This window comes from Humulus lupulus, chromosome 8 (genome assembly GCF_963169125.1).
Source record: "Humulus lupulus chromosome 8, drHumLupu1.1, whole genome shotgun sequence".
Taxonomy (NCBI): domain Eukaryota; kingdom Viridiplantae; phylum Streptophyta; class Magnoliopsida; order Rosales; family Cannabaceae; genus Humulus; species Humulus lupulus.
This window is the reverse complement of record NC_084800.1, coordinates 60,344,810-60,358,371: the sequence shown is the minus strand read 5'-3', so window position 1 is coordinate 60,358,371 and position 13,562 is coordinate 60,344,810. Positions and strand designations below refer to the sequence as shown.

At 33.2% G+C, this 13,562-nt stretch overlaps 1 protein-coding gene across 1 annotated transcript; it reads left to right on the top strand.

The window, feature by feature from the left end:
* The first annotated feature begins 7,698 nt into the window (after positions 1 to 7,698).
* On the top strand, positions 7,699 to 13,309 carry LOC133797431 (CBL-interacting serine/threonine-protein kinase 9). The gene is made up of 15 exons (XM_062235326.1): positions 7,699 to 7,979; positions 8,842 to 8,904; positions 9,434 to 9,505; positions 9,613 to 9,720; positions 9,837 to 9,917; positions 10,521 to 10,574; positions 10,698 to 10,823; positions 10,907 to 10,996; positions 11,094 to 11,216; positions 11,506 to 11,613; positions 11,821 to 11,937; positions 12,247 to 12,303; positions 12,456 to 12,530; positions 12,763 to 12,833; positions 12,924 to 13,309. The coding sequence occupies exons 1-15, from the start codon at positions 7,800 to 7,802 to the stop codon at positions 12,925 to 12,927; spliced, it is 1,329 nt and encodes a 442-aa protein (XP_062091310.1). The 5' UTR covers positions 7,699 to 7,799; the 3' UTR covers positions 12,928 to 13,309.
* The last annotated feature ends 253 nt before the right edge of the window (positions 13,310 to 13,562 follow it).

Below are 13,562 nucleotides of genomic sequence, written 5' to 3'. Positions count from 1 at the left end.
TACCCTAACCCTCACGAGACCATTTAATGCGAACTCAGCTTTTGAGGTCATATTTACTATGGCTCGAAATCTGGGTATAACATGCACTATTGTAAAGGACCGAAATTCTGGATCTGGAGAGAAAACTCTGAAGAATTCATGCTTAAGAATTTTCAGAGATAATCTTAAGTTTAATAACAGAGACTCGTGGACTAGGCAGATTTAACTGCTGAACCACGTAAAAAATCGTGTTGTGTATTGTCATATTTTAATTGGTCATTACTAGTTATTGTTTACGTGCTCTTCTTTCACTGTTGACGAAAAACGGCGTCAACAACATGCATGCATTTATTATCATATAATAATATAATTCACATAATCATGCATATAATCATTTAATGACATAATAAATCAATTATGACCATCCCGACCTCCTAATCAAGATCCTAAACCTTATTAGGAAATTTGGGTCATTACACATGGTCTTTGTTAGTGCATCCATATGTAATTAATTAGTACTTTACTCCCCAAATAATGGGAGAATGTGTATTAAATGTTCATTAAGGGCATTAATTGTAGCGCTCCAAACTTGCTAATAAGGCTCAAGGCCTTGATTAGCGTGTCGGGAGGGAAATAATTGATTTAATTATGCTAATATGTGAATTTAATGATTATGTGATTAGAAATGCATGTTTTGGTGAATTAAATATGTCTGTGGGCCCCATCTGGTTATTAGGGGCATATTTGTAGTTTTAGTCCGTTGATGGCATAAATGTGATATATATGTATATTGTGATTGATACCACAAGTGAGTGGTGGTATATTTGTGAAGCACGATCCGAGACGGTCCTACGGAGCATTTTAGCTAAATAGTCACAACGGGGTTGAATACCCGGCTCGGGAAGAGCCTAGGGGTATTTTGGGAAAATAATATGTGTTCGGGAATTACATAACGGGTAATAATGTAGTAATTATTTGGGCATGTTGGGATTAAATAGGGATGTACAACAACACTTGAGGAATAGCGGGATGTGGCAAATGACGAGATTTCCCTTGGTGACACTAGAGGATTTAGGATAGACTTAAGGGTATTTTGAACTTCTTGGCAAAGGGATAAACTAGGATTTAGGCTGCTGAGGCTCCAGAATTAATTAGAAGGAAACAGAGGGAAAGAAAAAAAAAACACATTAGGAACACTCTATCTCTCTCTTTCCCTATCCCTCTCTCTCTCTTTTACTCGGTTATCTATTCCCCTCTTTGACACTTAGGAGCTCAAGAATTTTTGAGGATCTAAGCTAAGGAATTGAAGTCTAGAGGCTTGCAAAGCTTGGGGAATCAGCTCAAAGTTGAACACATCCCAGAGGTAAGATCCTAAACTTAATCTCTTTAATTGAATTCTGCCATGGATTGGAAGGTGCATGAGAGTTCAGCTTTAAGTTTGATTTTCAGTGTTGGTGAGGATTATGGAATTGTTTTTAAATGGTTATGATGCCTAGGCTCTATGGATAGGAAATCTAGACTCAATTATGGATTTAAATGATGTTTGGGGTGAGAATTATTGATTTAGGTTCGAGGAAAAACGCAGGAAAATTGTGGATTTCTGGGTTTCGGAGGCCCGAGCCGCGGCCCTATTCTTCAAATGACATGGCCCGTGTGTTTGAAGAGGCTGAGAAGCCTCTAGTTTGCCCAGGCGTCGCGACCCTTGGGGGCATGCCGTGGCCCGCGTCTTTCAGCAAAGAGAACTCTGCTCTCTGACCTGTAGGTGCGTCGCGACCCAAAATGGAAATAGAAGGGAAAAGAGAGGAAATTGTGGTTTTAAGCTCAGGAACTCGAATGTTAAGGATCGGGAAGGATTCTACTACCTAGTTCAGTAGAATCCAAGGTCCCAAAGGCTAGATTAATATTTCGACATTATTTATTGGTTTAGGACTTGATGGATGGTTGTTATGAATGCATTGTGACTAGGTTTTCAACGAGGCTCGGATTAGAGGACTGTGCTCGGGATCGCATTGACTCAAATAGTTCAGGACACAGGTGAGAGAACTGTTTGTACTCATAGATCTACGTGGTGTGTTGTGTTGTATTCATTGCTTATAACTGTTATGTTAACCATGTGGTTGTGACTGATCGGCAAGAGTCGGGAGCGGCAAGAGCCAGAAGTGACAAGGGACCGGGATCGGTGTTAAGCATGTTGAATGCAGGCCACTAGGGTAAGACCCTCTAAGGGTGTTATACAGACCCGATCGGTTAAGACCGCAGACCTTGTGCCTGAAAGCGCACCCCGAGCGGAGGAGATCGATGTTGTGATACTGTATTGCTAAGATGTTATGCCATTGTGCTTATGTGTTGTTATACTGCTATGATGATATGTCGTTGTATTTATGTGTTGTTATACTGCTATGATGCTATGTTGTTGTATTTATATGTTGTTATACTGCTATGATGTGATGTTGTGCCATCGTGTATTCCAATAACAATTTGTAGATTGTTTAATGCCTTTTGATTAAGTATTTATGTGTTGAGATAAACTATTGTATGTTGTGCTTGAGATTCTCTTGCTGAGCCTCGACTCGTGGGTGCTCTATGGTGCAGGTAAGGGCAAGAAAAAAATCGATCAACCATGAGTTGGAGGGCATGAAGCGGTGTGTACATGTTTGGCCTAACTGGCCGCTACGACTGGGGTATTTTGAGGAGTGGGTTGTCAATGTTGATTTTGTTGCTTAGGCCGACTGTAGAGTAACTTTTTTAGTTGTAAATATGTTTCTAAACAGTATTTTTGGGATCCCAATGTAACTTTTTCATGGTTTAAAGGAATGACCGACCTTTTACACCAAACTCTTATTTAAACGAGTTTTCATTTTAATTAACCACACTTTTTTTGTCTAATACCCCACTTAGCGAGCTAATGACACATTTTACAATCACATGGTAACGACTCTAAGGGAAGTAGGGCATTATATTAATGACCCTTACCTCTATAAATAAGGCTGATGTATTTTCTTGTAAATGGTTCAGAACTTTGGCTAGTTAAGCAACTCAAAGCAATATATACGCTGTCTGAGACTCCATTGAAGCGGGCTCAAACAAGCTTCAAACTCACTTATATCAAAGACTTGTGGACTAGGACTCTTTTATAGCCTGAACCACGTAAAATCTCTGTGTCATTTTTTTTCTAACCCCTTAGGTTGACAGTGAAAAAAGAAATCAACATTTAGACTATATTCGAAATCCTCTAAACTATTTATAATGTATTTTTTATGATCGTTTAGTTTTATATTTGTTTTTTTAATTTTAAAAATAATTAATAAGGTTATCTAAATGGGCTTGTTTTTCTTTTTGGGTAGGGTGGAACGGTTGCTCCACTTGAGATTTATGTGATAGCAATTTTCCCCCTTTTTTTATTCGTTCTTATGCTGCTTTTGATCCATTTTTGACAGTGCATGTGTTTAATATTCAGATAACTCAGTGCAAAAAGAGTTGTGGAATTCTTGGCACTAGGCTTCCAATTAATTCAAGTTCTCATTGCTGGGTTTTTAATTATATGAAATTTCTGGGTTTTCATTTTGTTCTTATTACTGCTGCTCCATCAGACTAGATTTTACAATTGCTAATTTTGTTTTTTGTTTTTTTATGGTAAGCATTGTCATCAAAGGTCTTAATTAAAGTATTGTGATTTGTCAAACATAGAGTAATAATTTAATATTTATTAAATGATAGAGGTGTAATTTGTAAACTAGTATTAAAGACAATAAAATAGAACAACCAAATGTTATATTCTTATATGCATGGGTGTTGCTACTTGCATCTCTTTTTTCTCTCTACACCTCTTTTCATTAATTAACTTTCATTATATATATATATATATAATTTTAATAAATTGACATAAGTATCCTCCTTAAATATTAAGAAATAATACAATGTATTTTTATCACAACTACAATTAAAGCAAATAATTTATCAATTTTAAAATAATTTTTAGACATTTTAATTTTTACAATTATAAAAATTGAACATTGTGATTTCATTAATGAATTTGATTATAAAAATTGTAATTTAAATTATTCATATTTATATTTGTTCTTATTTTTATTTAAAAATTGTGATTGGTTTTTATTTTTAAAAAATCAATATTTTTAATTGAGAGTGGTAAAATATTTTAATTTTATTTAAATAATATATTATAAATTAAAAAATATATAGTTATTTATTAATGTGTAATTTTGTAATATTATTTTTTTTTTTAAAAAAGATATGTTAAAGAGAACCAATAGATTCTTTTAGAAATGGGTGTATATAGAAGCACACTTGTTATATTTATGGGAATGACTATATTGTCTCCCTTAATTGTTTGCCTATTAAATTCAAATGTTCAACATTTATGTAGTAAGCTAGCTAGGCTAGGCTAGTATCTGAGATATCCCCAGGTAAAGAAACTTTGTGCCGCTCATAATACTTGGCCCTTTTTCTTAAATAATATTAGTATTATATATTATTCTTCTGAATCTCCAATTTTGTTTGGTTAAGTTTTGTTCCAGACTGTATCGTTGTTTTTGTGGTTGAGTATTTTTTCCACGAGGAAGAAAGAGATTTATCGAATTAATTATAATTGGGATGTATAGGAGAAGGAAACTTGAGGAGAAGAATAAGTCAAAGAGGTCTTAGCTCTTACCCAAAATCACTTCTAGATTTGCACGTCACTTTCACTCTACACGTACAATCCTACTACTTGCATTTTTAAATTGTAAAAAAAATAAACTCAAATGCATATATTATTACCATGACATGACCATATATATCTCTTCAGTACAACGAACATAACTTATAAAGTTCACGAATCGAAAATGGATTAGCTTTCTCGCAGATTTCTTAGACTTGATTGAAAAAGATTTAAAATTCTGTCTAAGAACGGCCGGCTTAGGAGTGTGAAAACGATCGAATAGGGTTAACTGAAATGTCAACCTAAGCTATTTGTGAAGTAAAGACGTATATATGTTACAAAAGTTACGAGGCTCTATCTAAAATTTAAAATTTAATTAGTGATTAGTGCAATTACACATATTTTTATTAATTGTTCAATATTTTTGTACTTATTCTATTTGAGATACCATAGTTTAATATCTCCCTCAAGATAGTGGCAATTTTTCGTTCACTAATCTTGAATCACCTTACCACAAATAATCTATTTTTTCAACTCACTTATTTTTTTTTTAATGTCAAATATCTTTTCGTACTATGCAAATCTGTGCTTGACTCACATTTTAGATCACTATGAATCAAATACCCGCTAACAAATTAGCTTGATACCATGACAATAATATCTAATCTAAAGAAATGGGTCCTAAAAATAAAAAGCCACACTGTAAGCGAAATGATCAGTCCACAGGCAATTAATTTGCATCAGAACATTCTCTCCCACTCGAATATGCGTGGACAGAGTAGTCCACCGGTTCACGTCACTCATGAGGTCGAGGCGGATAAGCTCGATCGGCACTTCTGTCCAGTGTCCACTCCAAAATTGCAACTTATTAATTTACTCACCACCTTCTCATCATCATCATCATCATAAAAATAAAAATAAATAAAAATTCAATCTAATCCGATTGAATTCAATACCAAATATTTTTAACTGGTTTTCAACATTTTATACCAATTTCAAAAAAATCCTAAGGAGTTGCAACACTGATTCTTGATTATTAGTTGATATGTTTTAATCGAGTATTTAATAATAGATAATGTATAAATTATTATTAAATTGAATTAGTCAAATAATTTTTTACACCATTATTTACCCAACTCAATCTAATTAGAATCTAATTTTTGGAAACATATTGGAATTGAATTTATGTATTTATAGTTAATATTTGAAGTGAATTATTATTTCTTCTATTAGTGAAACAAATAAGAAGACTTGAGAAAAAAAGAAGCTGATTTTAATTCATTTTGAGCACCCGAATAACTCCTAATACCACAAATAATAATGAAGCCATATAAAACAATATCCGACGCAAAGTAAATTGACGATTAATTAATTCAATAATTATGGGGAACATGAAGACAATTACAATTTTGGACGTTTTCAATTATTGCGTCCTACTCCTACCTCACTTCCGGCCACGTAAGCGGGTCAGTATTTCAGCCAAGGAAAAAAACGTGGGTCCTGTATTCAAGTGTAATTACCAATTTGGCCATGCATTTAATTACATAAATACCCTCTATTTGTTGTCAAATTTACATACACGTGAATTATTAGAATCTCTTGGCCCGTTCCTCTTAATTTCTGCAATATATAAATTTATTGCTACATTTGAAAGATATAATATAGTACTGGTATTACATCTCTCTCCATAAAGCCAAATCCCAAATTTAAATTACTTATTAAAAAAAAACATTTTACTAAGGCACCCTTAATTTAAGTACCACGTTTGGTTTAGAAACTATTAAACATTCAAAAACCAAAAACGTATACTAGTAGACTATTGGTTTTTTTTTCTTTTGCTAGTAAGAAAATATGCTGTAAGAATCATTTTTCTTTGCTTTAAAAGTTCTATCATTGGCCGCTCGTTTATTTGTATATGATTTTTATTAGTGAAGTTTTAATTATGATTGCTTTTTTTTTTGTTGCTAATATCTTCCTTTTTTTTGTTTTTGGCTAATAAAGAGATAAGATCATCCATTTTGCTTTGATATATATTTTCACGGATAATATTGGTACACGAATGAATAAAGACAGCGAAAAATTATCAACTCTTATCATTTTTCTAAATTCCTATGAGGTGTACTTTGTATACGATGGCTAACTAAATTTCCACTTAATTGGATGATACTTTACTGAGTTTTCTCGATTAAAACAGTATTTTTTATTTTTTAATACTAATTATCAGTGGCGCAGCCAAGTATTATTCTACATTAAGCAAAATTTTAAAATACAATGACACAGACATAACATGAGATTTATTATTATTATTATTATTATTATTATTATTATTATTATTTTGTTTTTGTTTTCACAAGTATACAATAATGTAGCATTCTTCTTAAGGATAAAATCCTCATAAACTCGATTGTTATTATTACTTATTTTAAGACTATATATTAATACACATTAAAGCAAATTGCCTCCATTTTAGAACATAATGATAATAAGATAGCAATATTTTTTTTCTTCCCTTTTTTGTTTGTTTGTTAAAAACCACTTACAAAGTGATCGGGTGAATAACCTGAGCTATTTCAACTCTTCTTCAATTTGACAATCTTTTTGTTAAAGGAATTGAAATATATTATTCGATAAAAATGTATTTAGTAGTGGTTGATATGTGTACTTCATTTAAATATTATAAATTGTTGGCATAATTCAGGTGTCAAATTATAAAATAGGAAATAAAATGGTAGAAATGGGATGAGTGAGCAAAATTATTATACTTGAAAATATATTTAGAGAAAGTTTGTAAAAAAAGAACAAGAAAGGTATTTAGAGAAAGTTGATAGAAAAAAGTTGAAGAGGGGAGGAGGGATGTTTTGGGTAAACAAACAGAAATGAGAATAAAAAGAGTGGAGCACGTGAAGACATTGTACGTTGTAATAAATGAGATGAGAATAGAGATAGAGATGATTTGGGGCCCCGCATCCGTATCCGTATACTTCTCTGGGCCCCACACGCTCTGTACACTGAATCCCAATCACTAATCAAATACCATCCCATATCTTCGTTCCTTCTTCATCTTCATCTTTTCTTCTCTTCTTCATATCTCCCCAACACAACACAACACAACACAATACCATAGCTTTAATATATCGATCCAAGACTCAAGATTTTCACAAAAATGAACGGCAAAACCAGGAACACTACGCGCACACGCGTGGGGAAGTACGAACTGGGAAGAACCCTGGGCGAGGGAAGCTTCGGCAAGGTCAAGTTCGCCAAGAACGTCGAGAATGGAGATTTCGTCGCCATCAAAATCCTCGACCGCGACCAAATCCTCCGCCACAAGATGGTCGAACAGGTTCGTTTCGTTTCCTTCGTTCCTATTCTTAGTTCCTACCTTATATATGCTTATATATGGTGACGCTCGCATCTTCTTCTTCCTCTGTTCTTTCATTTTTTTTCTTCAAGTTATCTCAGGAAAACTCAATTATTGATTAAGTTATTTTGATTCGACAAGTTTTTTTTTCCTTTTTTTGAAAAAGCAATAATTATGTGTTTCATTGTAGCTAAATAATACAGAACCCCCCAAAAAAAAATAGAGACGTGGGATGATTTGTATGGTATCTGACATTCGATTAGATTCCACGTGGCTATTAAATCTGTTGCTGTATTTAAGAATATACCGTTTTTCATGGGTTTCAGTAAATTCTCTTTCTCTCTCTCCTTTGCATGTTTTAATGTTGTTCCTTTTTATATTTTTTTTTTATTATTATAATATTATATTACGAACGTTAAAACAAAAAAGGCTGTTACATTACATTATATACTTACACACTGCACGCGTTCCACGTAGTTGTATTTGAACCTTTTGTTATATTAATTTATTAAAATTCAGATTAATGTTTGACACATTCACAAATCACACACACCCACCCACCAAAATATGATGTGTATTGATATCAATTATTCAATTTCTTTTTATGTGGGACCCGATCATTTTTTAATTTGTATGATTGCAAATAATGATAATTTTGTGGAATTTGTGAGATGAGTGTGCTTGTCTTCATTATTCAATTATTAGTTAATATTAATTTGAGAATAATAAGTGAACAGTATTTTCACTCTCTAAAGTCAATCTATAGTTATGCTAATGTCAACCAGGAATGACAAATTTGCCGGCATATTTTTGCTTAATTAATTATACTTGTACGTATTTGCAGATTAAGAGAGAGATCTCAACTATGAAGCTGATCAAACACCCAAATGTCTTGAAACTTTTTGAGGTACAACATTCTTAATCACTTAACACTAATTAATTTTAAGATGAAATCTTAAATTGTAATATGGTATCAAGAGCAGATTCGATTTCTATTGCACTCCATTCTTAACTTCGATTTGTGACCATTTCTAATGTATGTTAGATTCTATAACCTGTTTTGGACGGTGTGTATTACACAAATTTTTCGACCAATTTTATAATGTCCAATATTCACACAAATTTTCCAAGTCAGCCTTGTGATATTCTATCAAATATTTACGTTCAATCATGTTGTATCCAAGTCGTTTATAATATCCACATTTTCGAACCAAATGTGATGGACCTATTAGATGTGAAAAAAATCACATTGGAAAATATATCATAATAACAATATTTTTATGAAAGAAAATATTACTTCATTTAACACCAATTAATTTTAAGATAGAACTACAATCTTAGTTCTAGTGACATTTCTCTCCTCAAATTATTATAAATGTTGAAATAATTTTTGAATCCACATCGGTCTTATGTTCTTATACATTAATGCATATCAGGTTATGGCAAGCAAAACCAAAATTTACATTGTTCTTGAGTTTGTGGATGGTGGCGAGCTCTTCGACAAAATAGTAAGTTTTGCTTTTTGGGTTGATCTTACTGGGCATCATGAGTCATTTTCTTGCTTACTTTAGTGTAACATTTGTCTGATCCTCTGTTTGATTACCTCTTAATAAAGGCCAAACATGGGAGACTTAAAGAGGAGGAAGCCAGAACTTACTTCCAGCAGCTAATAAATGCTGTCGACTACTGTCACAGCAGAGGGGTTTTTCATAGAGATTTAAAGGTTTGATAGACTTGTTTACTGTTCTATCACTTCTCAATTTCACACACCAAATTAATGATTGACCTTTGACTATGATGATGATATATTGTTAACATGGTACAATGCATCTTTTGCAGCCCGAAAATCTTCTTTTAGATTCGTACGGTTACCTTAAAGTTTCAGATTTTGGACTGAGTGCAATTTCACAGCAAGTACGGGTGAGTAGTCGAGCATATAATTTCTATTTATTTGGACCTTGAATACTAATTGTTAGGGGGTTAGAAATTAGCATAAGATCTTGTCATAGAGAAACATGTTTTAATAGGGAAAATACTAATTACTTTCAACTAATACATGGTTAATTTATTCTATTCAGTAATCGAGCTCGTTCAGTTTGAAAATTCTACGAACCAAGAGGCTTAATATAAGAAAATTTATGTGAGGATACCAATACATTATTTCATGTCAATTGATTTTGAGATGAAATAAACAGTACCTTTCATTTTATATTATATAACCTTCCCTCATCTAAACTTCCATTTTTTTAGTTTATTCTTACATAAAAATATTAGAGTCCAGTAACTCAAACCAGTCCGGTTTAAAACAATAGCAAGCCAAAAAGAATTGATAATCATCAGTTCAAAATTGGTGCTCGAAAAGAGCCACTATCTTGAGAAACTTATAAAAGTGTTTCAAATCAAATATATGTTAAAATATCACACGTAGAATTTCACGAGTCTTACCACTCTTTATTCCTTATGTGCCATACCAAAAGAGTAATTGAATTTGAACATAATATATCCAAATTCTTGTTGTTGCAGGGAGATGGGCTGCTTCATACTGCCTGTGGGACACCAAACTATGTTGCTCCTGAGGTATCTTGGACAAAGTTCTTTATTTAAAAGAAGAATTTATTTGCTACAATAATAATCACACATCATAGCTTGCAAAAATAATATGTATATATGCATTACTTACGGATATTAGTTTTATGCCAGGTGCTCACTAGTAAAGGTTATGATGGCACATCGTCTGATGTTTGGTCTTGTGGGGTTATTCTATTTGTCCTTATGGCTGGTTACCTGCCTTTTGATGAGCCAAATCTCATGGCTTTGTACAAAAAAGTATGTATTTTTTTCCTTCTGTGGATTATATATATATATGATGGAATTGTCACGTCACACACTAACGCGAGTATCAAAATTAGATTTGCAAGGCTGAATTTGGATGTCCACCATGGTTTTCATCTGGTGCAAAGAAACTGATCAAGCGTATTCTTGATCCGAATCCTCTTACAGTGAGTTCTTATACAACACTCATCTACTATGATGTATTTATATTCTAAACACTTTTTTTTATTGGTTGGCTTTTGTTATTGTTAATTTTTTTGGCAGCGAATTACAATTTCTGAAATCTTACAAGATGAATGGTTCAAAAAAGGGTACCGGCAGGCACGCTTTGAAAAGGAAGAGGATGTAAATCTTGATGATATCGATGCTGCTTTCAATGACTCGAAGGTGAACTTTTTTGGTCATGTGTCAGTCTCTTTCTCTTGATAAAGAAATCAACTGGTGTTATTTACCGCAACCAATGCAGTGTGATGATAAATGAATGTCACTTTTCTAAACATTTTTTTTCACCTTGACACAACACAACACAGCACATTACATTATACATATATGTTGTTGGTGCTTTGTATGTAACAACAAATTCAGTCAGCTTAATTAATATACAGCAATGAGATTAGAGAACAAATTAATTAGTACCAACATAAACTACTTAATAATTTATTTGTTGATATTGCAGGAAGGATTAATAACAGAAAAGAAGGAGAAACCTGTTTCAATGAATGCTTTTGAGCTTATATCTAGATCACAAAGTTTTAATCTTGAGAATCTATTTGAGAAGCAGTCGGTGAGTATATCATAAGATTCCCTGGTTTTCTCATCCTCCATGTTTGAACATATATAGCATTCTCATATGTGAATTTAAATACATGTTGGGGTATCTAGCCACTGGAAAAATTAAAGAGTTTCAGTGTAGATGCCACTTCCCATTTCAGTTCATGTGCTTGTGTTGCTGCTAATTTATTCCTATGTTGATTTGAATTTTGTGATAAAGGGACTTGTGAAGAGAGAAACCCGTTTCACTTCTCAGCGCCCTGCAAATGAAATCATGGATAAGATTGAGGAAGCAGCAAAGCCTCTAGGCTTTAATATTCGCAAGCAGAACTACAAGGTAGTCTATTATGTTCCTCTCTAGTTCCATTTATTCTTTCCCGTTCTTGACAAAGATTTTTGGTCAGCACAAACATATAGCAAGTGCTCGGGTGAATTTAGTGAATATGTAATAGAAAATAACGAGTATTCAAAGAAGACACATCATTAAATATAATGGTTTAGCCAAATTGCTTACATCCACTCTAAGGATAAATTGTGATTAACCTTTTTCGTTTGTTCGGTTCCCCTTTTTATACTACCGTGACTTAGTTTTTACAAGCATATTAAGCAAGTTTACACCGTTAATTATACGATTACATGATTACAGATGAAGTTGCAAGGTGATAAAACTGGAAGAAAGGGGCATCTCTCTGTAGCCACTGAGGTATGTCATTAAGGAAATATTGCATTTAATCTTTCCAATACAAAAGCTTTTCTGAGGACTAAAAACTACTATTAACTTTATTTACATGACAATGAAACATAGCAATTGGTTGGTGTACTTACTATTATTAGTACTTTATTTTCCAACTCCAGGTATTCGAGGTGGCACCCTCCTTGCACATGGTAGAGCTTCGGAAAACTGGTGGTGATACACTTGAGTTTCACAAGGCAAGTTGCTACAGTTTTGTGATTCTAATTTATTAAGCTCAACTTGAGCGTTACTTAAATTATTAGGCTGGCAACAGAAACAGAAGCCATAAATGCAAAAAACTGTACCACTTTTTTTCCAAGTTTCCCAGCCATACAAAATGAAAGATTTAAGTGGCTCGATCATTAAGATGACCACCTTGAAACCATATTTATTGATCTGGGCTCCCCACTTCTCTTCCCATTTTTGCAGTTCTATAAGAGCTTCTCATCAGGCTTAAAAGATGTCATGTGGAAAACAGAAGAAAATTCAGAAGAAGTGAGGTAATATCTCTCTCTCTTTCTCTCTTTCTGTGTGTGTAAATAATATTTATATAAATAGTATGGTTTAAGAGTTCTGACTTGTCGGTGCAGGTGAAAGCAGGAGCTGCCCCTTTGGGTTCATTGATTGCTCTGAAAGTATCCCAATGTGCATTCCAAATAAATGCACCCAACCCAACCAACCCTACCCTACAACATTATAATATATTGAATGGTCGATCAGTCCAAGACATGGGAAGCTCAAGAAAAGTCAGGACTGGAGTAGTTACTAGTTAGACCGCAGTAGCTCATTGGCTCCATATGAATGAAGTCCTCATAATTGATAGGCTGTGATTCTATGACCATCCCCTCAAAAACCAAAATGAACTACTTAATTCAATTATATTGTTTTTCAAAACATTATGATTTGTTAAGTTCAAATCATTTCAGGGATTTCTTTGTATGGAGCTTGTAATAGAAGAGCATTCATTTTCTTGTTATTGTTCCCTGTGCTTTGTTTTAAGAAGACTGTTTTGGTCGTTAAACTAACATTTGCTGACCAAATTATTGACTCCTCCGCCCTTTACTTCTCTTGTGTTACATCATCCTTTTTCGGTGCCTCTGTCTTTTAGTATTTAATTCCTCTACAAAACCGTTCAACAAATCTAAAGTCATGTTCACCTTAATTCTTTCTATTAGTAAAATCTATATGCCTGAAAATAAAAAAGAATAGATCTGTATTTAAATTTTCTT

Coding starts and splice junctions, on each gene's coding strand:
- LOC133797431 (XM_062235326.1), top strand. CDS start 7,800: ATGAACGGCAAAACCAGGAACACTACGCGCACACGCGTGGGGAAGTAC. Junction 11,217..11,505: donor CTGCTTTCAATGACTCGAAG/GTGAACTTTTTT, acceptor TTGATATTGCAG/GAAGGATTAATAACAGAAAA. Junction 11,614..11,820: donor ATCTATTTGAGAAGCAGTCG/GTGAGTATATCA, acceptor TTTGTGATAAAG/GGACTTGTGAAGAGAGAAAC.